Source organism: Danio rerio, chromosome 16 (assembly GCF_049306965.1).
Source record: "Danio rerio strain Tuebingen ecotype United States chromosome 16, GRCz12tu, whole genome shotgun sequence".
Lineage (NCBI taxonomy): Eukaryota > Metazoa > Chordata > Actinopteri > Cypriniformes > Danionidae > Danio > Danio rerio.
The window spans coordinates 12231126-12248695 of record NC_133191.1 but is presented as its reverse complement, the minus strand read 5'-3'; the positions used below and the strand labels follow the sequence as shown (position 1 = coordinate 12248695).

The window sequence follows — 17570 nt, the reverse complement described above, 5'->3', positions numbered from 1 at the left end:
TATATATGTCTTTGGACTTGTGGGGAAAACCAGAGCACCCGAAGAAACAGACATTTACCTTAAAATAATGGACGTTAAATTACAGAAATGTCCTTAAATTTAAATTTCTGGTAAATTTCTGTAATTTATCATTGTGTTTTTACACCAGCACAAAAAGAACATGGAAAATCTAACTGCCAAGTTGCCAACTGACACAGCCGAGGCTCGAAGCAGCAACCTTCTTGATGGCGTGCTACCCACTGCGCCACCACAACACTAAATACTAAACACATAATAACATTGTTAGTATTGTTTTTGAGTATTTACGTTAGTATAGTTGTATGTACACATGTATGTGTATTCCACATTTTTTCAGCTATAAATTTCTGAAAATATTCTGAGACTGTTCTTATATGACTGATATGACTTTCAATGACATTTTTTTCATTATACATGACAGACACAGACACAGAACTCTCTCCTAACACTCACTTCGCGCTCTTCAACATGCCACAAAGATGTTAACCTTTAACACTTTTTTTAAAATAGTTTTTAAGTAACACATGACTAGGTCCTTAACTGAAACCTGCTTGTTTTTATATTTTAGGCAGAGTTCATTTTGAGAAATTGTTACTGTTAACTGTTCATCAGAAAACAAAACAACAACAAAAATAAAAACAGTTCAGTATGCAACATTTTTGTAGGAAATTTAAGAGCTTGCAAGTGCTCTCTAAAGGACGAGGGGTTTAAGATGAAATGTGACATTTCCTGTCTGCAGTCACACTTTTTTTTCAGACAGAACAGGAAACCACAGAGGTGTAGCATGTATGAAGATTCAAGCGTGTATTTTTTTATGTAACTTTTTGTCACAGTAAGTCACCTTTTGAGCCCTGCTGAGAAAAAAAACACACACACACATCTCTTGAACATACAGGTCACAATGTGGAGGAATATTTTTTCGTGTGGTCATACTCAGTTCCTCCATCCTACCCCTCAAAATGGGTGGCAACTTGGTAATGTGGTTATAGTATAGTGACACTTTTTATCGTGTAGATCAAGGAAGCGGAGGACTTCTGAACAACGTGGAAGAGTTGCTGCCGTTTTTTCAAGGTTTTTGTTTATTGCTATTTATTTATTGTATTTCATAACAGTCATACACATTCATTCATACAAATAGATGGATTAAATTACTTGATAACAAAACATCCCCTACAGAGAGCACATACTGTAAATAGCAGTTTTTCCTTAGCCTCAGCAAATTCTGCTTCTTTCTACTTCTCTAATTTGAAAAGTATTTTTGATTTGTCAGGGGTCTAGTGCCCAACCTCAACTGACTTTCTAAAAACACACATTCAGAGCTTTTTCATGGCAAGGAGGATAACTATAACAATAAAGCTAGAGCTATAAAAATCATTACAAATAGCAAGTCTACACCAAAACTATGACAATAAGAACACACAAGAAGGGTATTGTTGTCACTGTTTGTATATGAGATCAACAATAAAAACATTGAGATCCAATCAGAATCAATCCTGCTTTAAAGAGTTTAGATATAACTATGATTTAAATATGATTTATTTATAGATATATTTATCTTTATCGTTATCATTGTTAGTATAGTAATGTGTATTTTCTGCAGGGTATTACCATGGCAATATCGATACACAAGAGTAATTGTAAGTAAGTCTTGTTTTGGAGGTAGTGCAGTGTCATTACAAAGTTACTTAACCTCATAGTTTCAGTTCCTCAAATGAAACAAAGACATGGCAACAACACCTGCTTTTAATATGACTTTGTTTTACATTTTCACAGATGTTTGAACAAACCCAAACTGACTTGAAATAGAAATGTCAAAACTAAAGTCTATCTATCTATCTATCTATCTATCTATCTATCTATCTATCTATCTATCTATCTATCTATCTATCTATCTATCTATCTATCTATCTATCTATCTATCTATCTATACATACAGTAGTTAAGTATATACGGTATATATGTAGACTCCCTTCTACAATTGATTCAATCACATCTAGTAATTACCATTTATTTGTTTTTATAAACAAAGAAGTTCAAAATTATTCAGTCAAGGTGATGTGGATCTATTTTAAGTAAAAAAAATAGTGGTTATTTATATTGTTTCTTATCTTGGTACTCTTAATCTAACAAACTCTTGAAATATTTACATGTCAGTCTCTGACACACACATACCGCAACTTGGCTCGCCAGTGACACTTTCCAGAAATGTTGTCAACACTTTTAAAGTTTACTGGCATAAGATTGTCAACCACTAAGCTGAAATCATGTTTCTATGACTGCAATGTCATTTTTGAAATACTGGCATTACTAGAACAGCTGAACTTTTAACTACATTAAAAATATTTAACAGGTCATGATTTAATTAAGATAATTTCTCATTGCTCATTTAGATAGATAACTAGATCAGACTTCCTCTTAAATGCTACTGATTGTTTTTTGTTGTAAACATTGTATGAATCCTGTAATGCTGTGCCATCCATACCTAATTTCCATTTAATTAGTAGACTGTTGATTATGTAAAAGGCCATAATGAAATCCATTATGTTGGAATGTTGCTGAAAAATATTTATGTCACAAGCAGCGGAGGAAAGAGTACTGAAAAATCATACTCAAGTAAAAGTCCAAAAATGTATTGTAAATAGAGTAAAAGTACCTGTGGTAAATATCACTCAAATTATGTGTAAAAAGTAGCTTTTTTAAAAGTACTCAAGAGGAGTGAGTATTGCGATGTGAAAAGTCGATGCATTTACATGCAGTTTCTGCAGGGATGTGTAAACGTAACATTCTGTAGTGCATTTAGTGATCTTCCTATATTTGTTCCTTTCTTCCTTCCATTGTTTGTTTGTTCTGTCCTTCCTTCATTCATTCATTCGTTTGTTCATTACTTCCTTTATTCCTTCATTCCTCCCTTTATTCGTTCACTCATTCATTCGCTGTTCATTCTTTTGTTCCTTCCTTCATTTGGTCCTTTTGTTTATTCATTCATTAGCTCATTTATTCCATTCCTTAGTTTGTTCAGGCCTTCCTTGTTTCCTTCCAGTATTTATTTGGTCCTTCCTTTATTAGTTCGGTCCTCCCTTCCTTCAATCCGTCCTTCCTTCCATTCTTTGTTCAGTCCTTTCTTCATTTGGCCCTTCTTTCCATTCTTCATTCGGTCCATTTAGTAATTGTTTGATGATTTCAGTGATCATACAGTCGACATCCTTCAATTTCTCATCAGCGACATGCAGTCTAAACAGTCTCTGGGTCATTGCGGGTAAACATTTCGGACATCTTCTTGGACACTTTAAATCAGGGGTCTCAAACTCGCGGCCCGCGGGCCATTTGCGGCCCTCAGTGCAATATTTTGTGGCCCGCGCCGACCGCTGTACACTGACAGAATCAGCGGAGCGAGAGAGAGCACTCCCCGCTCCACTGATTCTATCCGTACACAGCGGTCACGGCATTCCCCGCCCGCCGTGTAAACAAAGGGGCGGGGATGCCGATGACGTCACCACGCACCCCGCCCCTTTGTTAGACGCTGTGACGGGCGGGAAGTGTAAGGAGGGAACTTGCGCCGGCCAGAACCAAGGTAAGCTGTTCCCGCCCCTGCCTGCCACTTAGCTACCTATCTGCAGCCTGCCACCTACCTAGCTACAGCCTGCATCTTATATATATTATAGGTAGATACAGACTGGTACAGACTGATGTGACTGGAGTGGGGTGGGGGTGTTTTATTTATACATATATACGCCTTTTTTTTAGGTGAGGGAATGAAAGTTTTGAGTGAGTTCCCCCAAGCCATACTGAGGGTCTCAACTGCTTCCGCTCTAAAGCCAAATGTGGTTCAGATTTGTGAGAAGAAGCGCTGTCAAGTCTCTGGCAGCAAGGAGTAGGCAAAAGATGCCATATTCAGAAGAACTGTTCATAATCTTTACTCAATGTTCTATTAATGTTCAGGACACTTCATGTTCAGAAGAAATAATTAAAACTGTTAATAATGACATTTGAGGACTTTTTTTTTGTGAAATCCCTTATGCGGCCCAGCCTCACCCAGACTTTGCCTCCTGCGGCCCCCAGGTAAATTGAGTTTGAGACCCCTGCTTTAAATGCTTCCAAAAGGTTTGCTGCATTTGTAAAGCGCCCTTGTCTTGAGGTTGTTCAGTATGATGAGATTTACTTTCTATGTTCGATTTGCTTGGACAGGAATTACAGGACTGATTTTTCTACTTTAGCCAATCACAATAGACAAGAAAGAAATAAAGTAATTACTGCAGGTAAAGGGAAAGTAGTTGAGTAAAAGTACCGATGCAGCACTAAAAATGTACTTAAGTTAAAGTAAAAGTACACATTTTAAAAACTACTTTACTACAGCACCTGAGAAAAACTACTCAATTACAGAAATTGGAGTATTTGTAATTTGTTACTTTACACTATTAGTGACAAGTAACATATGTCTGCGTACAGCAGGCTTTAACATCACGTCTGGATGCCACCTGATGAATAACTACATCATGAAATTTACTGTCACTTATATGTGAAATAGTTGGTCATACTACCCACCTCCAAAGAAGCCACTAAAGCAGATGCAATATTGAGTGTTTAGTTTCAATAAGCAGTAAATGATTGGTCCGTATAGATCAATTCCTTGAGACTGAATTTAAATTGAATCTAAATTTTAAATGTACATTATGAGGACATTTGTTTTTTGATCTTATGTGTAACTAGAACAGATGGTGCTGAGCAAATGTTTCTTTGTGGTTGTGCATGTGTGATAATGGAAAAATGTGATTACAACTTTTACAAGAGAAGAAATAAACGCCCGCGATTTGTTGTACTGTTGGATCGACCTACTATTTCATTATAATCTCGGTCACAGTCTACAGATTTTATCAGTCACTTTGGTACAATTCTCAGATAAGATCTGAAATTCTCAAAACTACCTGTTTAATCTTCATATCATTGTGTCACTTGTGCACATCAAAAAAGAAGTTTCTCGTTTATTTGAACAAGTTGCAAGTGCTTTTTTACACCCATGCAAATGATTATGTGCAATTGTCTGATGTTTCCTACATTATCAATGTCATGTTGATCAAATTATATTACTTTGGTCTCTGTTGAATAGTCTTACCCCTCACAACATTTAATTATTTTTCAAAACATAAGTCTTTACATGCAACATGCTTGAACTTATAATATTTTGTCATAATGCATTTTTCTGTACATTTTCATAAGACTTTTTTCTAAATCTGTTTACTTTTGGTACATTTCTCCCAGGTGAATCTTGACTTTTTCTAATGGAGGTGCATCTCAAAGGAGATTGTCTTATGTTCACATTTCTCCTTTTGTTTTTTTTTTTCTTGGTGCTTTCTTTATGCAGTGCATAGAGCCTCTTTTCCTTTCTGTATCATTGTATAATGTAGAAGGGGCACGGTGACTGGTTAGCACTGTCTCCTCACAGCCAGAAGGTTGCTGGTTGGAGTCCTAGCTGTGCCAGTTGGTGATATGTGCTGATATGTGATGTGCTGTTTGCATGTTCTCCCTGTGTTCACATGGGTTTCTACCGGTTGCTCCGGTTTCCCCCAAAGTCCAAAGACATGCAGTGTAGGTGAATTGGGTAAACAAAAATTGGCCATAGTATATGAGTGAGTGTGTGTGTGTGTGTGTACTTGTGTGTGTACAATGTACTTATACTGTACATACATGTTTTTATATACCATTTCATTCATTCATTCATTTTGCTTTGGCTTAGTCCCTTATTTATTAGAGGTCACCACAGTGAAATGAACCACCAACTATTCCGAAATATGGTGTGTGTGTGTGTGAATGTGAAAGTGCGTGGGTGTTTCTTAGTATTGGGCTGCGGCTGGATGGGCAACTGCTGCATACAACATATGTCGGAATAGTTGGTGCTTCATTTCACTGTGGTGACCGCTAATAAATTCAAGTCAAGTCAAAAGCAAAATAAATGAATGAATAAATGAAATGGTATATGAAAACATGTATGTACAGAATAAGTACATTGTGCCAAATTATTAGTTTAAATGTAGGTACATAGTAGTTAAACGTAGTTAAAGTAAACCACACACTACAGTGGATCTTTTTTTCACATTTTTTTAATGTTACAGCTTTATACCAAAATGGATTAACTTCATTTATTTCCTTAGAATTCTACACACAATACCCCATAATGACAATGTGAAAAAACATTTTTTGAAAGTGTTGCAAATTTATTAAAAATAACAAACTTGAAAAATCCCATGTTGACAGCCTTTGTCATGAAGCTTTAGATCAGTGGTCACCAAACTTGTTCCTGGAGGGCCGGTGTCCTGCAGATTTTAGCTCCAACCCTAATCAAACACACCTGAACAAGCTAATCAAGGTCTTACTTGGTATACTTGAAACATCCAGGCAGGTGTGTTGAGGCAAGTTGGAGCAAAACCCTTTAGGGACACCGGCCCTCCAGGACCAGGATTGGTGACCCCTGCTTTAGATTGAGCTCAGGTACATTCTGTTCCACTGATCATTCTTGAGATGTTTCAACAGCTTAATTGGAGTACACCTGTGGTAAATTCAAATGATTGGACATGATTTGAAAAGGCATACACCTGTCTATAGGACTGTCTATAAGGTCCCAGGGTTGACAGTGCATGTCAAATCACGAATCAAGCATGAAGACAAAATAATTGTTTGTAGAGACAGGATTTTCTCGAGGCACACGTCTGGGGAAGGTTACAGAAAAACCAGGACTCTTCCTGGAGCTCGCCGGCCATCAAAGCTGAGTGATTGGGGAGAAGGGCCTTTGTCAGGGAGGTGATCAATACTCCGATGGTCACTCTGTCTGAGCTCCAGGGTTCGGCTGTGAAGAGAGGAGAACCTTACAGAAGGACAACCATCTGTGCAGTAGTCCACCAATCAGGCCTGTATGGTAGAGTGGCCAGACGGAAGCCACACCTCACCTGGAATTTGCCAAAAGGCATCTGAAGAACTGTCAGACCATAAGAAATAATATTCTCTGGTCTGATGAGACTAAAATTGAACTCTTTGGAGTGAATGCCAGGCACTACGTTTGAAGAAAACCAGGCATGGATCATCACCAGGCTAATACAAGGTTTTTCAGCAGCAGGAACTGGAAGACTGTTCAGGATAGAGGGAAAGATGAATGCAGCAATGTACAGAGTACAACCTGCTTCAGAGTGCTCTTGACCTCAGACCGGGGCAACGATTCATCTTCCAGCAGGACAAAGACCCAAAACACACAGCCAAAGTGGCCCATTCCTCCTTTGATGATTTCAGTAATCATACAGTCGACATCCTTCATTTTCTCATCAGTGACATGCAGTCTAAACAATCTCTAGGTCATTGCGGGTAAAGATTTCGGACATCTTCTTGGACACTTCAAATTCTTCCAAAAGGTTTGCTGCATTTGTAAAGCGCCCTTGTCTTGAGGTTGTTCATTATGATGAAATTTACTTTCTATGTTCGATCTGCTTGGACAGGAATTACAGGACTGATTTTTCTACTTTAGCTAACCACCATAGACAAAAAATAAAAAAGTAATTACTGCAGGTAAAAGGAAAGTAGTGGAGTAAATGTACCGATGCAGCACTAAAAATGTACTCAAATGAAAGTAAAGGTACACGTTTTAGAAACTACTTAACAAATTACAGTGCGTGAGAAAAACTTACAAAAAAACTTGAAAAAAAATTACAGAACTTGGAGTATTTGTAATTTCTTACTTTACACTATTAGTGACAAGTAACATATGTCTGCGTACAGCAGGCTTTAACATCACGTCTGGATGCCACCTTTAAAAGGGATAGTTCATAATAATTTGTGGTCATTAACTGTTTTTGATTTCATTCTAACTGTCTATGACATTTTGAAGATCTATGATGTTTAGGTTTATGTCTAGAAAAGTAAATCTGTAACTCACTATGTAGCAACTTTTGCTGGATTTAACCAAAGTTTTAGAAGAAGTAGTGACCACCAGTGTGTGACTAGAAAAATGAAAGGAAAATACAATAATAGATTGAGGTTGTTATAAAATGCTTAGTCTTGTTTGATACATTGTTCAGAATTTATGAAAAATGATTCATTTATTGACTGTGGCACCAATCATACAGAGCTTAATTCAGTATCTGTTCTATTAACCCGTTTCCTTTTCAATGTCACACAGCTCAGTCAAAAGGAACCAAAGTTCAATATTGTATATATTTAACAAGGTCTGAATAAAAGCAAAAATGTGAAGTCCTTTTCATTTGCAAAGTATTCAAGATTATTTATTAGACCAATTTATGTCAACCTTTTAATTTCCTGAATGAACTACCTATTAAAATAACTACATCATGAAATTTACTGTCACTTATCTGTGAAATAGTTGGTCATACTACCCACCTCCAAAGAAGCCACTAAAGCAGATGCAATATTGAGTGTTTAGTTTCAATAAGCAGTAAATGATTGGTCCGTATAGATCAATTCCTTGAGACTGAATTTAAATTGAATCTAAATTTTAAATGTACATTATGAGGACATTTGTTTTTTTGATCTTATGTGTAACTAGAACAGATGGTGCTGAGCAAATGTTTCTTTGTGGTTGTGCATGTGTGATAATGGAAAAATGTGATTACAACTTTTACAAGAGAAGAAATAAACGCCCGCGATCTGTTGTACTGTTGGATCGACCTACTATTTCATTATAATCTCGGTCACAGTCTACAGATTTTATCAGTCACTTTGGTACAATTCTCAGATAAGATCTGAAATTCTCAAAACTACCTGTTTAATCTTCATATCATTGTGTCACTTGTGCACATCAAAAAAGAAGTTTCTCGTTTATTTGAACAAGTTGCAAGTGCTTTTTTACACCCATGCAAATGATTATGTGCAATTGTCTGATGTTTCCTACATTATCAATGTCATGTTGATCAAATTATATTACTTTGGTCTCTGTTGAATAGTCTTACCCCTCACAACATTTAATTATTTTTCAAAACATAAGTCTTTACATGCAACATGCTTGAACTTATAATATTTTGTCATAATGCATTTTTCTGTACATTTTCATAAGACTTTTTTCTAAATCTGTTTACTTTTGGTACATTTCTCCCAGGTGAATCTTGACTTTTTCTAATGGAGGTGCATCTCAAAGGAGATTGTCTTATGTTCACATTTCTCCTTTTGTTTTTTTTTTTCTTGGTGCTTTCTTTATGCAGTGCATAGAGCCTCTTTTCCTTTCTGTATCATTGTATAATGTAGAAGGGGCACGGTGACTGGTTAGCACTGTCTCCTCACAGCCAGAAGGTTGCTGGTTGGAGTCCTAGCTGTGCCAGTTGGTGATATGTGCTGATATGTGATGTGCTGTTTGCATGTTCTCCCTGTGTTCACATGGGTTTCTACCGGTTGCTCCGGTTTCCCCCAAAGTCCAAAGACATGCAGTGTAGGTGAATTGGGTAAACAAAAATTGGCCATAGTATATGAGTGAGTGTGTGTGTGTGTGTGTACTTGTGTGTGTACAATGTACTTATACTGTACATACATGTTTTTATATACCATTTCATTCATTCATTCATTTTGCTTTGGCTTAGTCCCTTATTTATTAGGGGTCACCACAGTGAAATGAACCACCAACTATTCCGAAATATGGTGTGTGTGTGTGTGAATGTGAAAGTGCGTGGGTGTTTCTTAGTATTGGGCTGCGGCTGGATGGGCAACTGCTGCATACAACATATGTCGGAATAGTTGGTGCTTCATTTCACTGTGGTGACCGCTAATAAATTCAAGTCAAGTCAAAAGCAAAATAAATGAATGAATAAATGAAATGGTATATGAAAACATGTATGTACAGAATAAGTACATTGTGCCAAATTATTAGTTTAAATGTAGGTACATAGTAGTTAAACGTAGTTAAAGTAAACCACACACTACAGTGGATCTTTTTTTCACATATTTTTAATGTTACAGCTTTATACCAAAATGGATTAACTTCATTTATTTCCTTAGAATTCTACACACAATACCCCATAATGACAATGTGAAAAAACATTTTTTGAAAGTGTTGCAAATTTATTAAAAATAACAAACTTGAAAAATCCCATGTACATCAGTATTGACAGCCTTTGTCATGAAGCTTTAGATCAGTGGTCGCAAAACTTGTTCCTGGAGGGCCGGTGTCCTGCAGATTTTAGCTCCAACCCTAATCAAACACACCTGAACAAGCTAATCAAGGTCTTACTTGGTATACTTGAAACATCCAGGCAGGTGTGTTGAGGCAAGTTGGAGCAAAACCCTTTAGGGACACCGGCCCTCCAGGACCAGGATTGGTGACCCCTGCTTTAGATTGAGCTCAGGTACATTCTGTTCCACTGATCATTCTTGAGATGTTTCAACAGCTTAATTGGAGTACACATGTGGTAAATTCAAATGATTGGACATGATTTGAAAAGGCATACACCTGTCTATAGGACTGTCTATAAGGTCCCAGGGTTGACAGTGCATGTCAAATCACGAATCAAGCATGAAGACAAAATAATTGTTTGTAGAGACAGGATTTTCTCGAGGCACACGTCTGGGGAAGGTTACAGAAAAACCAGGACTCTTCCTGGAGCTCGCCGGCCATCAAAGCTGAGTGATTGGGGAGAAGGGCCTTAGTCAGGTAGGTGATCAATACTCCGATGGTCACTCTGTCTGAGCTCCAGGGTTCGGCTGTGAAGAGAGGAGAACCTTACAGAAGGACAACCATCGGTGCAGTAGTCCACCAATCAGGCCTGTATGGTAGAGTGGCCAGACGGAAGCCACACCTCACCTGGAATTTGCCAAAAGGCATCTGAAGAACTGTCAGACCATAAGAAATAATATTCTCTGGTCTGATGAGACTAAAATTGAACTCTTTGGAGTGAATGCCAGGCACTACGTTTGAAGAAAACCAGGCATGGATCATCACCAGGCTAATACAAGGTTTTTCAGCAGCAGGAACTGGAAGACTGTTCAGGATAGAGGGAAAGATGAATGCAGCAATGTACAGAGTACAACCTGCTTCAGAGTGCTCTTGACCTCAGACCGGGGCAACGATTCATCTTCCAGCAGGACAAAGACCCAAAACACACAGCCAAAGTGGCCCATTCCTCCTTTGATGATTTCAGTAATCATACAGTCGACATCCTTCATTTTCTCATCAGTGACATGCAGTCTAAACAATCTCTAGGTCATTGCGGGTAAAGATTTCGGACATCTTCTTGGACACTTCAAATTCTTACAAAAGGTTTGCTGCATTTGTAAAACGCCCTTGTCTTGAGGTTGTTCATTATGATGAAATTTACTTTCTATGTTCGATCTGCTTGGACAGGAATTACAGGACTGATTTTTCTACTTTAGCTAACCACCATAGACAAAAAATAAAAAAGTAATTACTGCAGGTAAAAGGAAAGTAGTGGAGTAAATGTACCGATGCAGCACTAAAAATGTACTCAAATGAAAGTAAAGGTACACGTTTTAGAAACTACTTAACAAATTACAGTGCGTGAGAAAAACTTACAAAAAAACTTGAAAAAAAATTACAGAACTTGGAGTATTTGTAATTTCTTACTTTACACTATTAGTGACAAGAAACATATGTCTGCGTACAGCAGGCTTAAACATCACGTCTGGGTACTACCTTTAAAAGGGATAGTTTACCCAATAGTTTGTGGTCATTAACTGTTTTTGATTTTATTCTAACTGTCTATGGCATTTTTAAGATCTATGATGTTTAGGTTTATGTCTAGAAAAGTAAATCTGTAACTCACTATGTAGCAACTTTTGCTGGATTTAACCAAAGTTTTAGAAGAAGTAGTGACCACCAGTGTGTGACTAGAAAAATGAAAGGCAAATTCAAAAATAGATTGAGGTTGTTATAAAATGCTTAGTCTTGTTTGATACATTGTTCAGAATTTATGAAAAATGATTCATTTATTGACTGTGGCACCAATCATACAGAGCTTAACTCAGTATCTGTTCTATTAACCCGTTTCCTTTTCAATGTCACACAGCTCAGTCAAAAGAAACCAAAGTTCAATATTGTATATATTTAACAAGGTCTGAATAAAAGCAAAAATGTGAAGTCCTTTTCATTTGCAAAGTATTTAAGATTATTTATTAGACCAATTTATGTCAACCTTTTAATTTCCTGAATGAACTACCTATTAAAATAACTACATCATGAAATTTACTGTCACTCATTTTGTGAAATAGTTGGTCATACTACCCACCTCCAAAGAAGCCACTAAAGCAGATGCAATAACGAGTGTTTAGTTTCAATAAGCAGTAAATGATTGGTCCATATAGATGAATTCCTTGAGACTGAGTTTAAATTGAATCTAAATTTTAAATGTACATTATGAGGACATTTGTTTTTTGATCTTATGTGTAACTAGAACAGTTGGTGCTGAGCAAATGTTTCTTTGTGGTTGTGCATGTGTGATAATGGAAAAATGTGATTACAACTTTTACAAGAGAAGAAATAAACGCCCGCGATCTGTTGTACTGTTGGATCGACCTACTATTTCATTATAATCTCGGTCACAGTCTACAGATTTTATCAGTCACTTTGGTACAATTCTCAGATAAGATCTGAAATTCTCAAAACTACCTGTTTAATCTTCAGATCATTGTGTCACTTGTGCACATCAAAAAAGAAGTTTCTCATTTATTTGAACAAGTTGCAAGTGCTTTTTTACACCCATGCAAATGATTATGTGCAATTGTCTGATGTTTCCTACATTATCAATGTCATGTTGATCAAATTATATTACTTTGGTCTCTGTTGAATAGTCTTACCCCTCACAACATTTAATTATTTTTCAAAACATAAGTCTTTACATGCAACATGCTTGAAGTTATAATATTTTGTCATGATGCATTTTTCTATACATTTTCATAAGACTTTTTTCTAAATCTGTCTACTTTTGGTACATTTCTCCCAGGTGAATCTTGACTTTTTCTAATGAAGGTGCATCTCAAAGGAGATTGTCTTATGTTCACATTTCTCCTTTTGTTTTGTTTTTCTTGGTGCTTTCTTTATGCAGTGCATAGAGCCTCTTTTCCTTTCTGTATCATTGTGTAATGTAGAAGGGGCACGGTGACTGGTTAGCACTGTCTCCTCAAAGCCAGAAGGTTGCTGGTTGGAGTCCTAGCTGTGCCAGTTGGTGATAGTGTGCAGTTTGCATGTTCTCCCTGTGTTCACATGGGTTTCTTCCGGTTGCTCCGGTTTCCCCCAAAGTCCAAAGACATGCAGTGTAGGTGAATTGGGTAAACAAAAATTGGCCATAGTATATGAGTGTGTGTGTGTGTGTCTGTGTACTTGTGTGTGTACAATGTACTTATACTGTACATACATGTTTTTATATACCATTTCATTCATTCATTCATTTTGTTTGACTTAGTCCCTTATTTATTAGGGGTCACCACAGTAAAATGAACCACCAACTATTCCGACATATGGTGTGTGTGTGTGTGTGTGTGTGTGTGTGTGAATGTGAAAGTGCGTGGGTGTTTCTTAGTGTTGGGCTGCGGCTGGATGGGCAACTGCTGCATACAACATATGTCGGAATAGTTGGTGCTTCATTTCACTGTGGTGACCCCTAATAAATTCAAGTCAAGTCAAAAGCAAAATAAATGAATGAATAAATGAAATGGTATATGAAAACATGTATGTACAGAATAAGTACATTGTGCCAAATTATTAGTTTAAATGTAGGTACATAGTAGTTAAACATAGTAAAAGTAAACCACACACTACAGTGGATCTTTTTTTCACATTTTTTTTAATGTTACAGCTTTATACCAAAATGGATTAACTTCTTTTTTTTTCTTTAGAATTCTACACACAATACCCCAAAATGACAATGTGAAAAAACATTTTTTGAAAGTGTTGCAAATTTATTAAAAACAACAAACTTGAAAAATCCCATGTACATCAGTATTGACAGCCTTTGTCGTGAAGCTTTAGATTGAGCTCAGGTACATTCTGTTCCACTGATCATTCTTGAGATGTTTCAACAGCTTAATTGGAGTACACATGTGGTAAATTCAAATGATTGGACATGATTTGAAAAGGCATACACCTGTCTATAGGACTGTCTATAAGGTCCCAGGGTTGACAGTGCATGTCAAATCACAAATCAAGCATGAAGACAAAATAATTGTTTGTAGAGACAGGATTTTCTCGAGGCACACGTCTGGGGAAGGTTACAGAAAAACCAGGACTCTTCCTGGAGCTCGCCGGCCATCAAAGCTGAGTGATTGGGGAGAAGGGCCTTAGTCAGGTAGGTGATCAATACTCCGATGGTCACTCTGTCTGAGCTCCAGGGTTCGGCTGTGAAGAGAGGAGAACCTTACAGAAGGACAACCATCTGAGCAGTAGTCCACCAATCAGGCCTGTATGGTAGAGTGGCCAGACGGAAGCCACTCCTCACCTGGAATTTGCCAAAAGGCATCTGAAGAACTGTCAGACTATAAGAAATAAAATTCTCTGGTCTGATGAGACTAAAATTGAACTCTTTGGAGTGAATACCAGGCATTACGTTTGAAGAAAACCAGGCACGGATCGTCACCAGGTTAATACAAGGTTTTTCAGCAGCAGGAACTGGAAGACTGTTCAGGATAGAGGGAAAGATGAATGCAGCAATGTACAGAGTACAACCTGCTTCAGAGTGCTCTTGACCTCAGACCGGGGCAACGATTCATCTTCCAGCAGGACAATGACCCAAAACACACCGCCAAAATATCAATGGAGTGGCTTCACAACAACTTGGTGAATGTCCTTGAGTGGCCCAGCCAGAGCCCAGACAAATCAGAGTCAGAAACAGTACGGGTTAATACACAGGAGATCAGGCAAGGAATAACGCTCAGAAATGTTGGCCGTGGCAGAACAAGACTTCGCACTGAACTGGTGTTTGAGCTTGACTTATAACAGGTGGCGTGGGTCGTTAACGGGATTCAGTTCATGTGTGTGCGCAATCAGTTTAAGTGGATGATGTAATGCTAAAAGTCCGGAGATGGTGGCCTCTGCTGGCCAGCGAGGGGAATGACTGGGACCTAGTCGGTGACAGAGCCCCCCTCCAACGAACGGCTCTTGAAGTGAGAAGAATCGCGACGCCGGGGTCTTCCACGAGGGCGAGGGGTCGGCATTTCCGGATGCTGCAAGTGGAACTCATTCAATAGAGTTGGGTCGAGAATGTCCTTACGGTTGATCCAAGATCTTTCCTCCGGGCCGTACCCCTCCCAGTCGACGAGGTACTGTAGTTGTCCGCCCCGGCGTCTGGATCTCAAGATCTCGTGGATCTGGTAAACCTCTTCTCCGTCGATCATGATAGGTGGGGGACCCTGTTCACCGGATGCCACCTCCCTATCCACCTCAACTGGACCAACAGCAGGCTTGAGCAGGGATACATGGAATGTGGGAGAGATACGGTAGTGTTTAGGTAGGGTAAATCGGAAGGATACAGGAGAAATCTGTCTCTCAATTTGAAAAGGACCCACGTACCTGGGGCTGAGTTTCTTGCAGGGAAGTTTCAGGCAGAGGTCTCGGGTTGATAGCCACACCCACTGTCCTGGGGAGTACGTGGGACCAGGACGACGATGACGATCAGCTTGCTCCTTGAATCTACTGATGGCATGAGATATGTGGTTGTGAGCTGCGTTCCATACCTCCTCACATTTCTGGAACCAGGAATCAACGGCTGGGAGCTCTGAGGGTTCGCAGGACCTTGGGAATAGAGGGGGTTGAAAGCACAGTACACACTCTCAGTGAAAGCCAGTGACACTTTCCAGAAATATTGTCAACACTTTTAAAGTTTACTGGCATAAGATTGTCAACCACTAAGCTGAAATCATGTTTCTATGACTGCGATGTCATTTTTGACATACTGGCATTACTACAACAGCTGAACTTTTAACTACATTAAAAATATTTAACAGGTCATGATTTAATTAAGATAATTTCTCATTGCTCATTTAGATAGATAACTAGATCAGACTTCCTCTTAAATGCTACTGATTGTTTTTTTGTTGTAAACATTGTATGAATCCTGTAATGCTGTGCCATCCATACCTAATTTCCATTAAATTAGTAGACTGTTGATGATGTAAAAGGCCATAATGAAATCCAATATGTTGGAATGTTGCTGAAAAATATTTATGTCACAAGCAGCGGAGGAAAGAGTACTGAAAAATCATACTCAAGTAAAAGTCCAAAAATGTAGTGTAAGTAGAGTAAAAGTACCTGTTGTAATTATCACTGAAATTATGTGTAAAAAGTAGCTTTTTTAAAAGTACTCAAGAGGAGTGAGTATTGCGATGTGAAAAGTTGATGCGTTTACATGCAGTTTCTGCAGGGATGTGTAAACGTAACATTCTGTAGTGCATTTAGTGATCTTCCTATATTTATTCCTTTCTTCCTTCCATTGTTTGTTCTGTCCTTCCTTTCTTCATTCATTCATTCATTCATTCATTCATTCGTTACTTCCTTTATTCCTTCATTTCTCCCTTTATTTGTTCACTCATTCATTCGCTGTTCATTCTTTTGTTCCTTCCTTCATTTGGTCCTTTTGTTTATTCATTCATTAGCTCATTTATTCCTTCTTTCCTTAGTTTGTTCAGGCCTTCCTTGTCTCCTTCCTGTATTTATTTGGTCCTTCCTTCCTTTAATAGTTCGGTCCTCCCTTCCCTCGTTCGATTCTTCCTTCCATTCCTTGTTTTGCCCTTCATTCATTTGGTCATTTCTTTATTAGTTCGGTCCTCCTTTCTTTCAACCCGTCCTTCCTTCCATTCTTTGTTCAGTCCTTTCTACATTTGGCCTTTCCTTCCATTCCTCATTCGGTCCATTTAGTAATTGTTTGATGATTTCAGTGATCATACAGTCGACATCCTTCATTTTCTCATCAGTGACATGCAGTCTAAACAGTCTCTGGGTTATTGCGGGTAAAGATTTCGGACATCTTCTTGGACACTTCAAATTCTTCCAAAAGGTTTGCTGCATTTGTAAAACGCCCTTGTCTTGAGGTTGTTCAATATGATGAAATTTACTTTCTATGTTCGATCTGCTTGGACAGGAATTACAGGACTGATTTTTCTACTTTAGCTAACCACCATAGACAAAAAAATAAATGAAGTAATTACTGCAGGTAAAAGAAAAGTAGTGGAGTAAATGTACTGATGCAGCACTAAAATTGTACTCAAGTGAAAATAAAAGTACACATTTTAAAAACTACTTTACTACAGTACCTGAGAAAAACTACTCAATTACAGAACTTGGAGTATTTGTAATTTCTTAGTTTACACCACTAATGACAAGAAACATATGTCTGCGTACAGCAGGCTTAAACATCACGTCTGGGTACTACCTTTAAAAGGGATAGTTTACCCAATAGTTTGTGGTCATTAACTGTTTTTGATTTTATTCTAACGGTCTATGGCATTTTTAAGATCTATGATGTTTAGGTTTATGTCTAGAAAAGTAAATCTGTAATTCACTATGTAGCAACTTTTGCTGGATTTAACCAAAGTTTTAGAAGAAGTAAGTAGTGACCACCAGTGTG

The 17570-nt window shown here is 37.9% G+C and overlaps 1 protein-coding gene across 1 annotated transcript; it reads right to left on the bottom strand.

The window, feature by feature from the left end:
- Positions 1-13792: 13792 nt before the first annotated feature.
- Positions 13793-17327, bottom strand: LOC141378177 (uncharacterized). Its single transcript, XM_073925913.1, has 2 exons — positions 16085-17327; positions 13793-15739 (listed from the first exon to the last, which is right to left on the bottom strand). Exons 1-2 carry the CDS (start codon positions 16093-16095, stop codon positions 15070-15072), a joined length of 681 nt encoding a protein of 226 aa, XP_073782014.1. The 5' UTR covers positions 16096-17327; the 3' UTR covers positions 13793-15069.
- Positions 17328-17570: the final 243 nt, after the last annotated feature.